General features: G+C 42.0%; 1 protein-coding gene across 2 annotated transcripts in view; it reads left to right on the top strand.

The window, feature by feature from the left end:
* TMEM150C (transmembrane protein 150C) overlaps positions 1-20,160 on the top strand; it is a 70,492-nt gene extending 50,332 nt beyond the window's left edge. For both annotated transcript variants that reach the window (XM_045790454.2, XM_045790450.2), the window contains exons 2-8: positions 3,746-3,835; positions 4,681-4,734; positions 4,851-4,883; positions 5,323-5,390; positions 11,893-12,020; positions 15,266-15,443; positions 17,918-20,160. In XM_045790454.2, the coding sequence (XP_045646410.1) occupies positions 3,756-3,835; positions 4,681-4,734; positions 4,851-4,883; positions 5,323-5,390; positions 11,893-12,020; positions 15,266-15,443; positions 17,918-18,126 (750 nt within the window). In that variant the 5' untranslated portion in view covers positions 3,746-3,755 and the 3' untranslated portion in view covers positions 18,127-20,160. The remainder of the gene's footprint in view (positions 1-3,745; positions 3,836-4,680; positions 4,735-4,850; positions 4,884-5,322; positions 5,391-11,892; positions 12,021-15,265; positions 15,444-17,917) is intronic.
* The last annotated feature ends 316 nt before the right edge of the window (positions 20,161-20,476 follow it).

A 20,476-nucleotide genomic window follows, 5' to 3' on the forward strand; every position in this document is an offset into this window, starting at 1 on the left:
AGCATGTTGCCTGCTTGAGATTCTCTCTCTCCCTCTCCTTCTGCCCCTCTCTCCCCTCCCTGGCTCGCACTCTCAGATAGATAGATAGATAGATAGATAGATAGATAGATAGATAGATAGATAGATAGACAGATAGACATAACCAGGGGTGCCCGGCCAGTTCAGTCAGTAGATCATGTGACTATTGATCTTGTGGTCATGAGTTCAAGCCTTATATTAGGGATAGAGCTTACTTAAAAAAAAAAAAAGGCAAGAAAGACATAACCAGATCACAAATTTAAATGTAAAATTATAAATCTTTCAGAAAAAAAATAGAAAATCTTTGAGATCAAGGGGTAGGCAAAGACTTCTTAGACTTGACTTCAAAAGCACAATCCATAAGAGAAAATCTTGGTAAGCTGGATCTTAACCAAAATTAAACTTTGGTGGGGGGCACTTGGCTGGCATAGTCAGTAGCGCATGAGACTCTTGATCTCCCGGGTGTGAGTTCAAGTCCTATATTGGGCATAGGACTTCCTTAAAAAAAAATTAAACTTTCGCTCTGCAAAAGACCCTGTTAAGTGCCAAGACCATTCAATGGGGGGAAAGACAGTCTTTTAAACAAATTGTTCTGGATATGCAAATGAATGAAGTCACCTTGTACCATATGCAAAAATTAACTGAAAATGGATCAAAGACCTAAAAGGGAAGAGCTAAAGGTATAAAACACCTTGAAAAAAACATAGGCGAGAGCCTCATTATGTTGGATTTGACCAAAAGCACAGACAACAAAAGAAAAAATAAAGTGGACTTCATCAAAATTAAAAACTTTGGTGCATCGAGGGACACTAGCAACAGAATGAAAAGGCAAGGCACATAATGGGAGAAAAATTTGTAAATCATGTATCTGACAAGGGATTAATATCCAAGGATTGATTAATATATATATTAATATATAAAGAACTCTTACCATTCAACAATAGAAAAACCAAACAACCCAATTAAAAAATATGCAAAAGGCATGAGTAGACACTTCTCTAAAGATATATTAATGGCCAATAAGCACATGAAAAGACACTCAACATCACTAATCAGTAGGGAAATGCAAATCAAATGGCTACTATTAAAAAAACAGAAAATAACAAATATTGGTGAGGATGTGGAGAAATTAGAGCCTTCGTGTACTGCTGATGGGAATGTAAAATGACACAACTACTCTGGAAAAAGCCTGACAGATTCTTTAAAACTAAACATGCAGAGGTGCCTGGGTGGCTCAGTCAGTTAAGCGTCTGCCTTCGGCTCAGGTCATGATCCTGCGGTCCTGGGATCGAGCCCGCGTCAGGTTCCCTGCTTAGTGAGAGGCCTGCTTCTCCCTCTGCCCCTCGCCTCTGCTCGTGCTTTCTCTCTCCTCTTTCTCTCTCTCTCATAAAAAAAAAAAAATTAAACCAGTAAAAATAAAATAATTAGGACAGTAGCCATTAGCCATCTTAGATGCTTTGACAGTAAGATAAGAAGAGCAATGCATACTGAAAGATATCAAAGGATATCAGGAAGGATGTCTGCATTCTTCTAGAAAAGCAGGAGCCCAGAGAGGAAGATAGTATTAAGCTGTCCTGAGCCCTGCCTTGGAGGGAGAGCAGCTCATCCTGAAAGGCACTGGTCTGCTTGGCAGTTAGAGTTGGCACGGCTGCCACTTCCGGAGCACGTTTTATGTATGAGGTGTTTTACCTACATTGTCATTAATCCTCAGCACGATCCTACCAAATATTAAGTTATCAGCTTACTTACTAAGGCTTAAGAGATGAAATAGCAGAGATCACATGAGTAGCAGGTGACGGAGATGGATTTCAGGTCTATGCACCACCGTACCAATTCCGTCCCGCCATACTGCTTCTCTTTAGACGAAGCGAGCACGTAAAACTATTGTAGCTTGATGCCATGGTCTTAGAATTACCTCGCCAACTGTCTTCATTCTACTTTCCTGCTTCCACATTTTGATTGCGTCCATGAACGCGTTGGCATTGATTTATTCACTGGTCTATAGTAAAAACGGTTAAGAGGCATGGGTTCCCCCCAGGCTAGTGATTCTCGGTGCCCTGGACATTTAGTTACTGCAGACATGGAGGATACTGCACTTGGGTTAACCTCCAGAGTACTGCCTCCCTTGTGATTTCTCTTTGATGTCCTCCCTCTTTTAAAATTCAGTCTTCATGCAGCAAGATGGGGAATGGTGTTACACATGTAAGTAAGTAGATGCTACGTCTATAGCTGATGATGACATTATTTTTGTTAGCCAAATTGATAGCTTTATTGTAAGCCCACAGTTTTCTGGACATAGATAAATGAAAAGACACTGACTAGCCGTAGTGGGCGTGCTTCAAATGTTCATCATCCTCCCACATTACATAAACGGGGTAGCCAGGCACCGCTGGTTCCTACAGTAGCTCTTATATATTGTATAGACTGTTACATATCAATAGCTGTAATCCTGAGACTTCACCTCAATTATTTCCACCACCTGGTACGGTCCGTGGCACAAGCAGGATGTCAGTGCTTGTGGATTGGACTAGATTGGAGGAGACTGGATTAAATTGGTGGAAAGTGGTTCTAATGTCTTTCAACTCTTAGCTTCTGTCATTTATTTCACATCCCTACCCAGACAACTGTCTAGACTCCACCATGACTGTTCACAGACACATTCTTAGGTTCGGGCGTCTGTCCCCTCACCTGAAAGATCTACTTTCTCAGGTAGGTCACTTCTGGTAACCAAGACCTTCCTGACACCTTCCAGGTCGCCAGCCTCCAGGGAGGGCCATGTTATTTCTCTGATGCCAGGACTTGGGTGGTCCAGGGAGTGTCAGCGTGCAAAAGCAGGCATCATGGAGGTGCTCAGATATGTAGCAGCACTGGTTCAAACTCGTAAGCAACTGATGGTTCACTGGAAAACTCAAAATAATGAGCAGTGCCAGCTCCTTAGAGATGCCTATTAATTACATTCTTCTTCTGTTTGTCAGGTCACCTGTGGAGGTCGATTTCTCATAGACACTCCTGCAGCTTCTCTTTTTCACTTCCATTTTGGCGGGGAATCTTTTTATTCATTTGTTTTCATTTTCAAATATAACATCCAAAATGCCTGACATCTGTTCTTGTTCCCCATTGTGTTCATTGGAGTTAATTAAAAATTATTCACAACACATTGTTTTCCCGAACATTCATCTTCAGAGTCTTCGGAGATAGTTGCTCAATAACGTGTCATGAGAAAAGTTCAGATTAGCAAAGCATTTGTCATTTCCTCCTGCATTGCTAATTTATTTAGTAAGCATTTATTTCTAGCATTCTGGTCTGCCAAGCTGTAGATATATGGCCGTGCCAGATCCATACAGCCATAAATCCACAACTGTTAATAATCGCACTGAAAGTAGGTTGAGATAAGCCTTTGGTACCTGGCTCTCCTGAAAGTCCTAACGCAAACCCTTTTGTCCTTGCTTAAAAATACTGACGCTCATATAAGGATAACTGTGTTTATGAAAAGTCTCCCATTTAGTTCTCAACTAGGGCCCTGGAATATTTAAGCTAATGCTAGATAACAATCATCCTTGTTAGCGGCTCAAGGGATTTCCACGCGCATAAATGGCAGTAATAGGTTGATTTGGATCCTGGTTTCATAAAATACACTTCTTTTCGGTTAAAGTAAACTCCCTTTCCGCCCTGAAGGAGTAAGGTGCATTTTTGCCCTAGTTATTGATGGCTGTTGATTTTCTTTCAGTGCTACAGGCATGGATGGGAAGAAATGCAGCGTATGGATGTTTTTACCTCTTGTGTTTACTTTGTTTACTTCAGCTGGATTATGGATAGTGTGAGTATTCTCTTAATTATTTAAGGACTCGGGCGCAGTGTAGATCGAAATGTAGTTTTGAGAGTATATGGCATAGCTCTGTAAGCATATTTATAAATAGTTTAAAATAATGTTTACTAATTCGACCTTGCTTAAGTCCCCACTTGGCTTCCCTTCTTCTAGTACCCAAAGTAAATAGCAAGATTGAGTAATAAATTATGCAAAGTATATTCACCAGTAGTGAAGAATACTGGTTTTCTTTTGTGTTCGTATGTTCTTTCAGTAATGAATGTTCTATAAACTGATGATAGGGATTCATTATTTGCAAGATTTGCTCGTTATTCTCACATGCTAAAGATTCCATTCACAGTCCAGTGCATCGTCCAGTGTGACTGGGTTTGGTATGTTTATAAAATGGGTATCGTTACATTGTAAGTCTCGGCTCGTCACAAAACACCTCCCACGCGTGCTTATTTCAAGTACTGTTTCGCTTTCAGCAAATTATCTTAGTTCCTTGCAGTTCACTGAAAGAGGTGGACACACTCCTGTGAAATTAGACAATTTGAATTCTAATTTTAGTTTGCTCAAAGTTAAAAGGTCTTATTTCTTTGTTTTCCAGTTTCCAGATTATAATGATTACCATCATTTTGGGAGGGTGTTTTGAAAATTCAAGAAATAGAATTAATAATCACATTTGAACTTCAAAGAGCTAAGTGGTCTATAGGTAAACATAGTGAAAGAGATTTTCCCAGTTGGGAAACAATGAATATGATTTAATGTGGCTAGTCTAGTAAAACTGGGAATTGAATGAGTCTTTTGTAAAAATTTTCTTTGTTTTATAAACTTTACTTGTTCTTTCTTCGTAGATACTTTATAGCTGTGGAAGATGACAAAATTTTCCCATTAAATTCAGCCGAAAGGTAAAGTCGATCTCTGGGTATTTCATTGTTTATCGATAGACTTAATAAAACTTCTGCCACCGGTGAGGTTAAACTGTGCACAAATGACTGTACTTTAACCTGTGTTTTTTTTCCAGGAAACCAGGCGTGAAGCACGCACCCTATATAAGGTAACTTGATAACTCTTCTGATCTGTTGGGTCCTAGAAGTTGGGAGAGTGACTTAGTTTGGGCTATTGGGTGGCTTATAAAGAGCAAAAACTCATGTCTCACAGCTCAGGAGACTGGAGGTCCAAGATCAGGGCGCCAGCAGTCAGGCCTTGATGAGGGCCCTCTTCTGCGTGGTAGACGGCGACGCTCCCATTGTGTCCTCCCACGGCAGGAAGGGACGAGACAGCTCTCTGGAATCTCGTTTATAAGGGCACTAATCCCACTCAGAAGGGCTCTACCCTCATGACCTGGGTATCTCCTGGGTAGCCCCCACCTCCTCATAACATCACACTGGGGGTTAGGATGGCCACATAGGAATTTTGAAGGGACACAGACATTCGGTCCATTGTAGGTGACAGATTTTGAGATCATAGTAGTAAAACAGCCCATCATTTTCAAGTATTGCAGGTGACGAGCCTCCTGCAAGCTGTGTGTTCAGTCAAGTCATGAACATGGCAGCGTTCCTAGGTAAGAAGAGTGACAGAATGCGTGATGTGCTCTGGTATACTTCTTTTTTAATTTAAATCTTCCCGGACCCACATCAAAAGCACCGTGGGCTTAGCTGATAATTTGGTATCCTATCATGTCAATATGCTGAAGCCAGCTTTTCGTTTTGAGGGCCTTTTTTCTCGTACTTTAGTATTCACCCTGCTTACCTTACATCTTCTCTTCCCTTTATCATCTTTATCATTCCAGTGTATTCTTGACTTTATTTCTTTTGCCGCATGAAATGCTATATTTCACGTGCCATAAAATTCCTGCATGAGAATGTCGTATGGTTCAATACATTTGTGTTAAAAACAATGCCTTATTTATTTCTTCACTGGCAAGGATGGCGAATGCATACACAGGCTTTGTGATAAATATTGATGTGTGGAGACACTGATTTAAATCTAAAGGTCAGCATTAACATGGGTGACACTGTCTCCTGTACATATATACACATACCAAGATGGCAAATGGAGAGGTAGGATAAAAAAAAAAAAAAAAAAAGGAAGAAAACTTTGATACTCAGGTCTGGTCCCCATTCCATCCTTTTCCTTCAGGGCCCAAGACCATCATTTCGTATCCTATCCCCTCTGTTATGTGAGTGTTTCCTTCTGAGGATCGAGGGACCCGGCCATCCTCTATGTCCTTTTCCACGTCCCCCTTGTATATCATCTCCCCAAGGCCAGTCTCCTCGGTGTCTTTCGAAGGGTCAGCTAATATCATCGTTGGCATGCTGCAGGGGATGGGCCAGTGACAGCTACATTTTTCAACAACAGTTTTCTGGAAATAGTTCTTTTGGATGGTGAGAATTGCAGCCTTGGTGGCACCTGTCCCCCAGAGAGGTGACCTGTGATTTTGTCCATCCCCAAAAAGTTCAACTCATTCTTAAGATATTGTTTTTTTAATGTTTGCTGTAGGAAAAGGAAAGACCTATAGAACTCACTGGAAAATCAAGGGAGATGGTTGGTCCCGCATGCAACATGGGCACGGTCTTAGTTTAGAAGGCTCAAAACATGAGAAACATGGAGAACGTTCCCAGGGAGGCCCAAAAGTCCTCTCTTGAACCCGTGGAGTTTAATGAGAAGCACACTGGGGGACTTGTCTGCAGTTAATAAAGTTTCTCCCCGGAGCTAACTCTGTGTGAGTCAAAACCTTTCACCACCCAGGCGTCCCCAAAACATAGCCCATTTGCCTGAGCAGGAAGTGTCTGGAAGGCATGGACTGCCATGCCACCACTAAGGAGGAGGTCAGATACAACCCTAATGCCGAAGTTGCTGAGTCTTTGAAGAAGCTCTTGGTAGGCAGGATTTTCATGTCCTGGCTACTCCCCGGTTCTGGAAAAGGCGGTACTTCCTGCAGCTGGTGCACACACCTGGGCACCTGTGCCAGTCCCCAGCCAGGTTTTATCTTCCCTGCTGTCAGCCTCAGCTACCATGAGCTTTAATTCTCACTTTTTTTCCTACTCTTGACACCAAGGCATAAAGGACTGCTAAGGAGCCATTTGCATTTAAGAGAACGCAAAGCCCCTAGAGAGAATCTTGAATTGCAGGGTCAGGGACCTTTCCCGGTCTGCCTGCAATCACACCACGTAGGCCTGCAGGTCGGTACCTCCTCCTACGATCTCCCCCACAGGGTGCAATAATAACAATAATTAATAGCAGTCATTTATATTCCAGGCACAATGCTAAGTGCTTTGCAAATACCACCTCATCTAATCATGAGACACAGGAGACTGCCCTTATTAAAAAGCTGTCACAAGCTGTTTGTCCTCCATTTGGGCTTTAAAGACACCAGTGAACACGCTGGAAGCCACATACTGCTTCCTTCACATTCTTAAGACAAATTGATATTTCCCCATAGTCTTTGGTGTGTAATCTTCAAAATGCCAGTTTGCACAGCTCACAAATGTATCCAGTTATAAAGCTTATGATTAACTAATTATAAAAGCATTTCCAAAAACAAAGGAATGAAAACCAGCTCTCCTCTTCCAGATGACATTCGTCATCATCTTATTCTCGGCCCTCCGCTGTTCCAGCAAGAAGCACTTAGCCTTCACTAGCTCTCGCTCGGAGGTATTGCAGTATCCAGTGTTTATTATCTTCCGTCATTTTCGATGCCATCTGGTAGACACGAAACTGATGAAGATTAGTGTTCAGTGGGAGGACACCAACAATTATTTATTTGTCAACTCTGGGAGTGAAAAAGAATCCATTACTAATGATTCTCGCTCGAAGTGGAGGAGGCTTGCATCTCCCCAGGCCAGTCCTTGTTGGACCTCAGACTATTACTTTAGACGGCATCACTGACTTGAAGAACAACCCGGGCTGCCTATAAATCACTGCTTTTTGGCAGCCATCTAGATTATCATTCACAATCTACAAATGAGTCAGTGGAGCATTTATTAAAATCAGTTAGCAAAGATCTTCTATCTTTTTGATGTAATAATCAAAGATCGAACTCAATTATTTTCTTTACGCAATCAGTTATGCACTTTGTCCCGAATCCACACTTTTATATCCCCTGGGGGGGAAAAGAGACCTAAGACAAATTTCTTGAAAGGAATATTCTTTTCTGCCCTGGACAGGTGGTGAGGATAAAGCTGACAGCTGAATGATTTCGGTCACCTAATAGCAGCTGCTCCCCCTCCTTCAGCAAAAACACAGTGATTGCCGTGTTCTACTGCAGTCATAAATAGGAATTATTGATGCATAAACAATAAAACTAAACAGATGAAAAAAGGATTTGGCCAGGCACCAGTTTAGAACCGCAATGAAGAGCACTATTCTGAGTTTGAACTTTAAAACCCCAACCAGGGGGTCCTGGCTGGCTCAGTCTGCAGAGCGTGTGACTCTTGATCTCAGGGTTGTGAGTTCAAGTCCCACATGAGGCGTGGAGCCCACTTTAAAAACAAATAAATAAATAAAAATAAAGGCCCAGTCAGCCTCACCATAAAAAATTTAGTAAAGAAACTAAGCAACTATTCTACTCTCTGTGTTCTTTTTAAATAGATAAATAGGGGATACTTATATAGCAAAAGACTGTTCCAAATACCATAAACAACAGAAGGGTGGGTTTTAAAAATTTTTAACAAAACTGTAAATAAAACGTAAAAATTTTTTTTAAGATTTTATTTATTTATTTGATAGAGAAAGAGAGAGCACAAGCAGGGGGAGTGGGAGAGGGAGAAGCAGACTCCCCGCTGAATAGGAAGCCCCACGAAGGGCTCGATCCCAGAATCCTGGGATCATGACCTGAGCCCAAGGCAGACACTTAACTGACTGAGCCACCCAGCCGCCCCTAAAATCTAAAATGTTTAATGAAACTAAAAGACATATCTTCTGATTGGAACGTTAAGGTCGTAAAAAATTAGTCAGCATATATAAAGACAGCTTTGAAATCACCCCACTGTCCTGAAATCTTTTTCAAGCATGTATAATTAAATCACTACTTGGTTGAAAAGGTCTTTATAATCAATAATCTGAATCTGCCTCCATTAAACCTGTTAATAAAACTGTTAAAGGACCAGAAGCTTATAATTTCCACCAACTTAAAACTTCAACTAGAATCTTCTTTCTTTTCTCTCTCTTTTTTTAATGTAGTCTCTTTGCCCAGTGTGGGGCTTGAACTCACAACCCTAAGATCAGCAGTCACATGCTCTACTGACTGAGTCAGCCAGTTGCCCACAGAATCTATTTTTAAAGGGAAATTTGCCTAGTCTGAGCTGATAAATAATGGTGTTAATAGGTAAAGAGGGCAGAGTGTGGTGTTTGGACTGCTGTTCTGAAAGTTAGGAGTGTTGGGTTGAATTCATGTCTCCAAGTAGGTTTCTGTTTCCTGCTTAATTTCATCATCTCTTCATGTTAAAATGATTTATCATCATATTACAAGTGGGAAGGCTAGCAGGGCTGGGACCAGAAGATGATACATGTCCTGTGTTTACTAGGGAGAAATGAGTAACACGGAATATGGCCCCTGACCCCCTTGCTCTGGGCACAATGGAACAAACTGACCGGATAGGTCAACAAGGAGAGCCATCCGTGTCTGCCTCAGCAGTAGGTTAGGGCTTAAGCCAAAGTTCCAGTATGATCCTATCCCCCTCAACTAAATGACATCCAGAGAGCTGCTAGAGTAATACTTTCCACTAGTCATTTTTATTTTATTTTATTATTTTAAAGATGTTTATTTATTTGACAGAGAGAGATTGAGTGCAAGCAGGGGGAGTTGCAGGCAGAAGGAGAAGCAGGCTCCCTGCTGAGCAAGGAGCCGGATGTGGGGCTCCATCCCAGGACTCTGGGATCAGGACCTGAGCCGAAGGCAGACGCTTAACCGACTGAGCCACCCCGGCGTCCTCAGTAGATATTTTAAAAAGAAATGAAATGTGCTGTCTTAGTATTTTGTCTTTATGTCCTAATATCCATACACAGTTACTAGCAAGTGTCTCCCGTGGTGCCCTGTGTTGAGGCTTCTGGTCTTAATCTAATGACCTCTTTATCTGAGGATCACTATGTGTCAGAGGGCTTAAGTGGAATTTCTCCTCTCGGCTTCCTCCTCCTATTTCCATCCTAAAAAGTAGGAAGAAGTTGTGCTGAGTTTTTCATCCTCTAGGATACTTGTCATTATTGGTTGACATCACAGATACATTATAACTTCTAACTAGGTCCCCCAAACCATTAGGTTTGGACTCTTCCAACTCAAGTATCATTTATAAATTCTATGACCTCTAGTGGGAAATAGATGAAATGTAAATATACTGAAAGCTAAATCAAAGCTGAACAATTTGAGATTTTATAAATTATGGTTTACTGCTATTTTGTTTCTAAAATCCAAATCTTAACCAAGTTGTATACCACTCTTTGATCAGAGATACTTGGAACTGAAAACCAATTTGCTGAGCTTAACTTTGTAGCTTGAAACTATGACATTCATGGGGCACCTGGGTGACTCAGTCGTTAAGCGTCTGCCTTCGGCTCAGGGCGTGATCCCAGAGTCCTGGGATTGAGCCCCACGTCAGGCTCCTCCACTGGGAGCCTGCTTCTTCCTCTCCCACTCCCCCTGCCTGTGTTCCCTCTTGCTGGCTGTCCCTCTTTCTGTCAAATAAACAAATAAAATCTTAAAAAAAAAAAAAAAAAGAAATTACGACATTCGGCAAATTTAGGAAATGCAAATTTATGGGTGTGTTTTCTTTATTAATGACTACTAATAAGGGCCTATAATGAAGATAAAAACCTTTAGCAAATAATTACCTACTTAATTGCTGTATAAATAGGGTAATTCTTGCATTTCTAATTGTTTTCCCTGTTAAACCTTAATGTCAAAATAAATTATCTTAGGAAGTAGAAAGTGCATTTCCTTATATGTAGATATAATGTATAATAACTGTGAGAACTTTTTTTCTCTTATTCGTAGACTCACCTCTCCCAGCTTTTTGTATAAATATAAAAATACCCCTGCACTAAGCAATTAATAAAAGGGGATTCTTATATTCATGGCTTGAATATGGACCATCCTCAAGGTAACCATTAGAAGTCACGTTTGAGGCGTGCCTGGCTGGCTCAGTCGGAAGAACATGTGATTCTTGATCTCAGCGTTGTGAGTTTGAGCCCCACATGGGGCATAGAGATTACTTAAATAAATAAAACCTTAAAAAAAAAAAGTAAGGTTTAATTCTAGGTAAATTCCTTCATTCTTTCTGATTCTCCCATAACAATTTGCTTCAAAAGCTGGAGCGGCCTTTCAAAGTGAGTAGCATCATAGAAGAATTGAGCTTTCTTCATATAATCAGCATGGTTTTTAGTGCACAGCAAACCCCCAGATCTGCTATGTTAAAATTCAGATTTCATCATTTGATTCCTGTAACTGCTCTAATTTAGATGGACTCTCCCAGTCCTTTGACCACGGACACCTCCAGATAGAATTAGAGGGAAGAGGGAAGAAACAAGTTATTGGGGGGATTGCACACTTGCCTTATCTTCCTCCTGTCCGCAGGAATGGTTTCTGGCACAGGGAGCTCAGGTTGGTCTAGACGTGGGCCCCTCTTTTCTCCCCTGTGTCTTCCTGTCGTGTCTGTTCTAACACTGTGAAACTAGAGGGGATTGGTGAATTCGTGAATTCTCGAGCCATGGATTGTCTTTATCCCTGTCTTAATCGTTGTGTCAGGCCTCTGCAATGTTCTCCTAAGCCAATGGGTCCTGGGCTGACCTCGTTTTTGAAAACTCTGAGAACCACCCTTGCACCACTCAAATAACATATGGCACTGCTGCTTCAACTCCTCTCTGCCTCCCCCAGGGTCGGCATAATAAAACACCCAAATAATCATAAGCACTGCATGAAAAGTTTCTTTTAAAAATTATCTGCCACTTCAGAGATTTAAAAATGCACCATGGCGAAAAGTTTAACCTTGCTTGTTGGGGCTTTAGAACTCTGCCTGAGTCTAGCTGCATGACTTAGACTTTTAAATATTAACATTTTGTTTTATCCCCAGCTCTCGTGGTAGCTGTTCTGCGCTTCATACAACTGAAACCCAAGGTTCTAAATCCATGGCTGAATATTAGTGGATTGGTGGCGCTGTGTCTGGCCTCCTTTGGAATGACCTTACTTGGTAATTTTCAGGTACTTCATTTGGCCTTTTTCACCTCCTTCTCCCCCTTCGCCCAGAGGATGGTCAAAGCCACTGATTCTGCACAGATCTTTTAAATAATGCTAATCGTGCTTCCTCATAAGGACAGGTCCTCCAGCAGTCAGTCCTTCTGGAATCGGGCCAGTCGGGCTAGGTTGGCAGGTCACGCGTGAGGGTGCTCACTCTTCGTTGGGAGTACAGCGCGGCTGTGGGGGAAAGCAGCCTCTACAACACTGTGTATCTTCTACAAAGGATTTCAAAGTGATTCATGCTTTTTCTCATAACGAATTGTCTCCTAATGTCACTTTCTAGAAAACTAATAGGATCCTGGCCTTTCTAAAATTAAACACCTTCATCCTTTTTGGATGAAAGCTTGCATTTCGTATTAGCAGGCTCACATGGGAATCAATTTGAAAACCAGAATTTCTCAAGAACGCTTAGGACTTGTATAAAGATCTACTAACACTAACTCTTCTTCCCAGACATTTAGAAGCCCAAGGCCACTACATTTAAGAATAAGTTCCCTAGGGCACCTGGGTGGCTCAGTTGGTTGAGCATCTGGCTCTGAATCTTGGCTCGGGTGTTGATCTCAGAGTCATGGATTCAAGCCCCATGCTGGGCTCCATGCTGGGCTCCATGCTGGGCTCCATGCTGGTTTCCATGCTGGGCATGGAGCCTACTTAAAAAAAAAAATTCCTTTGCCAATACCATCATCCACCTTTTGACTTGAATGTCTCCATTTGTAAGACAGACGAAGGGCACCCCCCCCCCCCCCGAAACAGTGGTTATCTGATTGCCATGGCTCTGTTCCCTTCCCAATGTCCTCCAACCTGTGCTTTATAGCCCTGGTGAGAAATTTCCTCCCTGCAGTTGTACACCAATCCTGACACTTCTCTCCCTGCCTGTGGAGTGAAATCCAAATGGCACAGGCATTCAAAAAAATATGGTAGTGGATTTTCTAGGACTGTCTTTCGTTCTACTCTTCAGTCCTGATAATTCATTACACCAGGAAAACTCGTTCCCCAGCACTTCGCCTGGCACAGAGGAGCGACGGAATAATTATTTTTGAATCGATGGGTTGTTTGACAGGCAGTCCCACTCATCATTCTACTACTCTAGGTCTCATCCCCTGTCAAGCCAGACATACTGAGTGGCTGCTGGCTGACCTATTGTCAGGCACTCACTACCAATTCTCTCAGCCAGGGCCTGGATGGAAGTTACTGAGTAGACCTTTTGGTCTTTCCTAAAGTCCAGAGATTGGGTTGTTTTGGTGAACCACAAATATTCAAAACCATGAATGATGACATGACATACAAAGAACACTTTCTGGAGTATCTACAGAGAATACACAGGAAACAACAAATTAGTTGCCTGTGAAGAAACAGAGTGGCTAGCGTACGGGATGAGAGACAGACTGTTCCATCTGTCCTCTAAGTTTTTAAAGTTTGAACAATTAAGTTCAAAATCATAAATGAATAGACTGTGTATAGCAGAACCAATTTCCTAGAAGTAAAATTTAATTTGAGATATTGTCATTTAAAGTAAGATTTGGGGCGCTGGGTGGCTCAGTCATTTAAGTGTCTGCCTTTGGCTCAGGTCATGATCCCAGGGTCCTGGGATCGAGTCCACATCAGGCTCCCCGCTCAGCGGGGATGCTGCTTCTCCCTCTGCCTGTCACACCCCCTGCTTGTGCTCTCTCTCTCTGGCAAATAAGTAAAATCTTAAAAAAATAAATAAATAAATACAGGTCTCCTCTGCATTAAGAAAATAAATAAATAAATAAATAAATAAAGATTAGAAAATATGTCTTTTGAGAGAAAAAAGTGGCTTCTTGCAAAGAAGAGGAAAAAATACTACAGCCAAAAGCAATAGAAAAATTTGCAAAAGGAAAGCAATATAGATTTGACGCAACCATTATTCTCACAGCATTGTCAAACAATAAAACATCTGAAGACGATGGGCAATTCAAAAAAATATTTTACCATGTCATAAGAGCCATCTTCTCAACTATAGATTTTATTTTCTCACATGTGTAACTAAAAAATATATAATTGCTAAAGATGTTTTAAGGGACCAGTATATTATTTTTTTTAAGATTTTTTATTTATTTATTTGAGAGAGAAAGAGAGAGCTCATGCAGGAGGCAGAGGGAGACAGAGAAGTAGACTCCCCGCTGAGCAGGGAGCCTGACACGGGGCTCAATCCCAGGACCCTGAGATCATGACCTGAGCGGAAGGCAGATGTTCAACTGACTGAGCCACCCAGGCGCGCCGTGACCACTATTAAAAAAAAAAAAGTAACCAGTATATTTTTGACATCAGTAGGCAATGATTTGGAGAGTTTACATCTTTTTTTTTTTAAGATTTTATTTATTTATTTGACAGAGATAGAGACAGCCAGCGAGAGAGGGAACACAACCAGGGGGAGTGGGAGAGGAAGAAGCAGGCTCATAGCAGAGGAGCCTGATGTGGGGCTCGATCCCAGAACACCGGGATCACGCCCTGAACCGAAGGCAGACGCTCAACCACTGTGCCACCCAGGCGCCCCTGGAGAGTTTACATCTTTAACCCTCAAATGAAATAACTCAAATGTGTCTCCTTTAACTATTATCTCTATAAAAGCCTTGACCAGGAATCTTCAAACACGAATGTCCTTTAATGGATCTACAAATATGGAAAAAGCTATTAGGTGGCAATTTTCTTATTATAAAAGGAAAATTCAACAAAATCCCATTAACAATGAATTGGTCACAGTACACAGGCCAGTTTGGTAGAAGTAAGTGTTGTTAGCTGTCTATGTCAGTAAAATCTTGACCCGCTTAGAATTGGTCCTGTTCAATTAGTAAATACACAGCCAGATCCCAGGTCTCATTTCTTAGTCTGGAAAACAAAGTTTGGGGTGTATGTTTGTAGAAATTGACATTTCTCTTTTTGGTGTAACTGTTTTGCTTTTGCTTTTCCACACTTTTCTGGCAAATCAAGGAATAGATTACTACTGCCTGAGTGGTTCTTCTAAACAAATATCTTGAGGTCTTGGGTACTATTTATTTCCCTTTTTCCCCTCAGAGTTCAGAGCATTTCAGACACAAAGAGCCAGTGAAGATGAACTCTACTCTTTCCAAAATCTATAACCCCATTATTGAGACATCACTTTACCTATTTTTTCTCCCTCAGGTGTTCCGTTGGCCATCATGTCTTTTCTAAATGGGCCTCCTTGTCATTATCTGTTCATCCCTTAGCTCACGAATGATGAAGAAATCCACAATGTCGGAACTTCCTTGACCTTTGGATTTGGGACATTGACCTGCTGGATCCAGGCTGCACTGACACTCAAAGTCAACATCAAGAATGAAGGACGGAAAGTTGGAATTCCACGAGTTATTCTCTCAGCATCTATCACTCTCTGTGTGGTCCTCTGTATCCTTTGTGAAAAGAAGTTGCTTTGACAGTGCGAGTAAAACACGGATATGTAGATGAGAAAATCGCCATTTCCGATCAGTTAGGATGTTGGTCAGATTATCTCAGAATCTTAGGCAAAAGACAACAGTAATGGATATAAAAACAAAAACTCTCAGGCCAATTTTTCATGCCAAAGAGGAGCTGGAGGACTAAAAATAGAACAAGATTTGCCTTCTCAAAATTGTTTATCTATAGGAATGGTGTCACGCGTTCTCCTTTCATTAATGACGTAAAAGTTACTCTTGATGAAAAACACAGAATGCATAACGAAAATGGTGATTATTTTCCCTTCCATCTTTTAAAAAGTTAATTTATGACTTTATTAATGGCCCTGTTATTTCGTTTAATTTAATTTGGAAAGGAGAATGTGGCAGGCCTCCTGTGTCACAGCCCGGAATTCAATTTATCCACTCAGTAACAAGCAGAGAAACCAGGAAAAGCTTAACCCCAAACACATCCCGCGAGACTAGTCCAGGAGGGAGCACAGTGACCCCACCTACCGGTAGCGTGGCCCAATAGAAGCCCGCCAGTTCCAGTGCGACCAATCAGATCAGCCACTCGTTCCGAGGGGCGGAGAGATATCAAGTGTTCACTCCAGGAAGTCCTCCTCCGAAACCAGAGAGGAAGGGAATAATGTTCCTAGGTGGTAGAATGTGTAGCTGACCCGATTACATCTTCGGGCATGGAATCGCCAACATTTATTGGGCACTTATCATGTGCTAGGCGTTATTCTAAGTACTTTAAATGTATCAATTCCTTTAATCCTCATTTAACAAGAATAGTAAGGACAGAGATTCATTTACCCAAGATCACACTCTGTATGCGGGGCTCTCGACCTACGCTCAGGCAGTTTGAACTCTTCACCACCACACCCTCTCACTTTAGGGAAAGTGTCTTTAAAATAGGAAAACGTTTATGGTTCAGAGATGTGCTGTAGTTACTGGAGTCTTTGGGGTCTTTATTTCTTCTTTCCTTACTAACTGCCAACCATTTTATGGGGTTTTTGAAGTTCTGCAGCTCCTTAGAGAACATGTAAGGACTGGAGAATCAAGCCAAAAGTCGTGCTTATGGCTAGCCACTTGATAAAATATTTTATGAGTAAAAAGGTCAGAATTCTCCCGATATGAGATTTGAAGATTTATCCCTTTCCCCATTAACTTAGGAAATATTGCTTTGCCAATATTTTGAGCCCTCAGTCAGAAGAGTACATACAGACTTTATTTTGCGTTTTCAGCTTATACCAGACAATCCTGATCCGTGTCGTTTCTGAACGTTTGGAACCCTGTCTTGGTTCCCAAGTGAACGGATCCAGGCCTTCTCAGGAGAGCAAAGTCTGGCTGACGTAGTTTCACCATATTCTTTTGCTCTCTGAAAACTTCCCAAGATTTTAAGTCTATTTTAAGTCTAAGTTCTGAAGATAGAGCTAATTCCAAGGGAGCATTTCTGATTTTTCTTTAAAAATGTATTTAGTCCTTGGCCTCTTGGCTTTTTACAAAAGCATGCTTTGAAACGTTCTCCTTCCCAGCTCCTGCCTCGTGTATACTGGTGTGTGTGCGTTACACGCCATACAGATTCAGGCATAGGAGTCTCGTTTGTTTATTAATAGTGAAAACTAGACAGAAGAGGGAGAGAGGCCACTTACACATTATTAGTAGCACTGCGAGACAAAGCTTCAATGTAGGTAATTAGTGATTTGGTATGTTCAAAATTGTTTCTGCAGATAGAATGGTGACTATGAATCCACAGTCACTTGTAGTGATTTTTTAAAAAGAGAAATTTATTTTTCTGACCAACTAATTTTTTTGGAATTTAAATCCTCTTACTAATCTCACGGCTTATTGGGCGGTGGTAGGGTTGCATGCCTGGCCCAGGAGTCCCGAGTCCTTGTATTGGAATTCCAGCTCTATCCGTTAACGCCTCTGTGACCTCAGGCAAGTTACTTAACCATTTGGCCTCAGTTTCCCTATTTTTAAATGAACTGATGATAAGAGGGTCGCTGTGAGGATTAAGTTAGATTTTCCACGCAAGCACCTAGACGCATGTCTGGCAAAAAGGAAGAGCTCAGTAATGTTACTTCGTATTATTCATGCAACAGGTGTGTTGAGCAAGCTGTCAAGCTAAGTTCTACTGGCGAGAAGGGAGAGTGAGACTTTCTTGTAACCTGTGCATGCCCAGAAGAGAGTCCACTTTTTTTTTTTAAAGACTTTATTTATTTGACAGACAAGGAGAGAGGGAACACAGGCAGGGGGAGTGGGAGAGGGAGAAGCAGGCTATCCGCTGAGCAGGGAGCCTGATGCGAGGCTCGATCCCAGGACACAGGGATCACGACCTGAGCCGAAGGCAGACGCTGAACGACTGAGCCACCCAGGCGCCCCGAGAGTCCACTTTTAATGCGGCTCCTGGAGGTACTTTCCTTGACTGCTGCTCCCCAGATTTCATCCTCATGGCCCAAGGCATCCACATGTATGCAGCCAGGGTCCAGTGGGGTCTGGTCATGTGCTTCCTGTCGTATTTTGGCACCTTTGCTGTGGAGTTCCGGCACTACCGTTATGAGATTGTTTGTTCCGAGTACCAGGAGAACTTCCTAAGCTTCTCCGAAAGCCTGTCCGAAGCTTCTGAATATCAAACCGACCAGGTGTAACTGATCAGCTTTTCCTTGCCGGGGAGGTGGGTGTGCTGGGGGAAGGAGCCAGAAGGACACACCCACAGGACTTGGTACAGAACCTCATAACCCATTTTACACACACACACGTTCATGGCCACATTTGCCAAATGAGCTTTTCAGGGCAAGTTATTTCTTTCACGAAAAAGCACAAGCCCTTATGTGTCGAAATACACGCTGTCACACTAAAAATATATGCACGACAGAGCAAGAAGCTTGTGCATGGTCACTTCTTTTCCCTCTCTCTCCCAGCACTCCCTGCTCTTCTCATTCTCAACACTTATTTCAGACATCCTCATCACCCTACCACAGAGTAGGGCGGGTCAAATGTAACACGGGAAGAATGCCAACTCCCAAAGTTGCCTTCAGATCCAAAGGGCTTGGAACCAGCTCATGAGGAAGTTCTGAATCTGGCACTAATACTCTTGAATGGACTGAGTATCATCTAATTGGTTGGAAACTATAGCGATGTGACCCTGTGTAACCTGTGGAAAAGCATGGGGTCAAGAACTTCCCCATAAAAACTCCCTTCATCACTGTTCAGTGGTCGGCTGTGTGGAGTCGATGAGAGGAATATGCTACAAGCCCACCGCCAGGATTTGGACTTTACTGTGACTGAGAAATATTTCCAAATGTGAATATTTGCAGGGACGTGGTCTGCCAGGCATGGGACAAGATGGGGGCAGTGAGGGTATGGTGTAATTTTTGCTTCCATAGTATGCTATGTACAGCTTTTGTTTTGTATTTCATAGTTTGCCTTCTTTTTTTCTTTAAGTAACTACCATGGGTCTCTCAAGGCCTCATGGACAAAGAAGATGTGGGCCAAATGCAAGAGCTGAGCTTGTTTTGGGTTCAACCATGATAAAAGCAAAAAAAAAAAAAAAAAAAAAAAAAAAGGTGACCTGCAGGCTTCATTTGCTGCTTTTATGTTCAAAGCTAAGAAAATGTTCACAGAAAAGCACAAAGAAATATTTGTGGAGGTAATAAAAAGAGCTCCTGCTGGCCATTTATAAAAGGAGTCTTAGAGCATCTTGTTACAAGTCCAGATCAAGGGAGGGCTTCTTAATGTGTACCTACAGCTCAATTTGGTATTTGATGGGGAGGGAGGGTTAAGGGCTTTTTCAGACCTGGGATTTGTAAAAACCAACTAAACCATCACCCTTCCCCCCAAACAAACTGGCATGGCTGCTCCCCTACCGACCAACACACACTTTCCACCTGCGAAGAGTTTAGAATGCAAATTATAGGCCTAGGCTTTTCAGGCTGTGCTTCACAAAGAGCAGAATTCTAAGTTCGAAATGCCCTGGAGCGGGCCACATTGACAGACCCTCCATGAGTGCACTTTGTTTCAAGAAGTCCCCAGATGTACTTCACAGGAGCCTGGGGATCTCGTGGAATATAATGTGAAAAACATTGTTTTTTAATTCAACCCAAACTCTGAATCTTGAGGAAGGGGTCCATGACTTTTCATCTCTGGATTTCTCTCTGCCTCCCAGCACGGTGCCTGGCACGTATGGGTGCTCAACAAATGTCTGTCAAACAGAATACTGGTCACTGAAGCGTAGGAGAAAAGAGTATCAGAGAAAGGTGCAGAGAGGAGAGAACCGATGACTGTTTCAAGCAAGACAGGAATGGAAGAAATCCTAGAGAGGGATCAGATGGGGGTGAGAACACCTACAAGTGCCAGGGGAAACGCGAGGAGAAGAACCAAGCAGAGAGCATTCTCCTAGGAAAAAGGCATCGCACTGTAAATAGTCCAAGGTGACAGTTATTAGTTTTGAATACTGCATTTGGGTTTGTTTTTTCATTTTTATATTTTAAAAATTTTATCAGAAAACAAAGATTTATGAAGTTTTCTTTTACTCTACACAATCCAAATTAAACAGCTTTTGGTGACGCACTGTACACTTTCTTAAGAGTATATCTAAATAGCACATTTTAGCAGAATCAAGCAATGACTGGCATTATTCATTGGGATCTGACCACTAAATAAAATTCTTTTATGCAGAATTATGATTTGTCTCTTACACTAACATTTCTTCTGTAATATTGAAGCATGTGTAAAGTCCATCAGATATTCTGTTGAAAATATACTTCAGTGGGGCACCTGGGTGGCTCAGTCAGTTAAATCTCCGACTCTTGGTCTCCCCTCAGGTCATCATCTCAGGGATGTGGGATGGAGACCCTGCGGCACAGCTCTGTGCTCAGCCGGGAGTCTGCCTGAGGTTCTCTCCCTCCCTCTGGCCCTCCCCTGCTGACGCCTGCAAAAAGCAAAAACAAAAGAACAGAAGAGGTGCCTGGGTGGCTTGGTCAGTTAATTGTCTGCCTT

This window comes from Ursus americanus, chromosome 8 (genome assembly GCF_024610735.1).
Source record: "Ursus americanus isolate L20-20 chromosome 8, mUrsAme1.1.p, whole genome shotgun sequence".
Taxonomy (NCBI): domain Eukaryota; kingdom Metazoa; phylum Chordata; class Mammalia; order Carnivora; family Ursidae; genus Ursus; species Ursus americanus.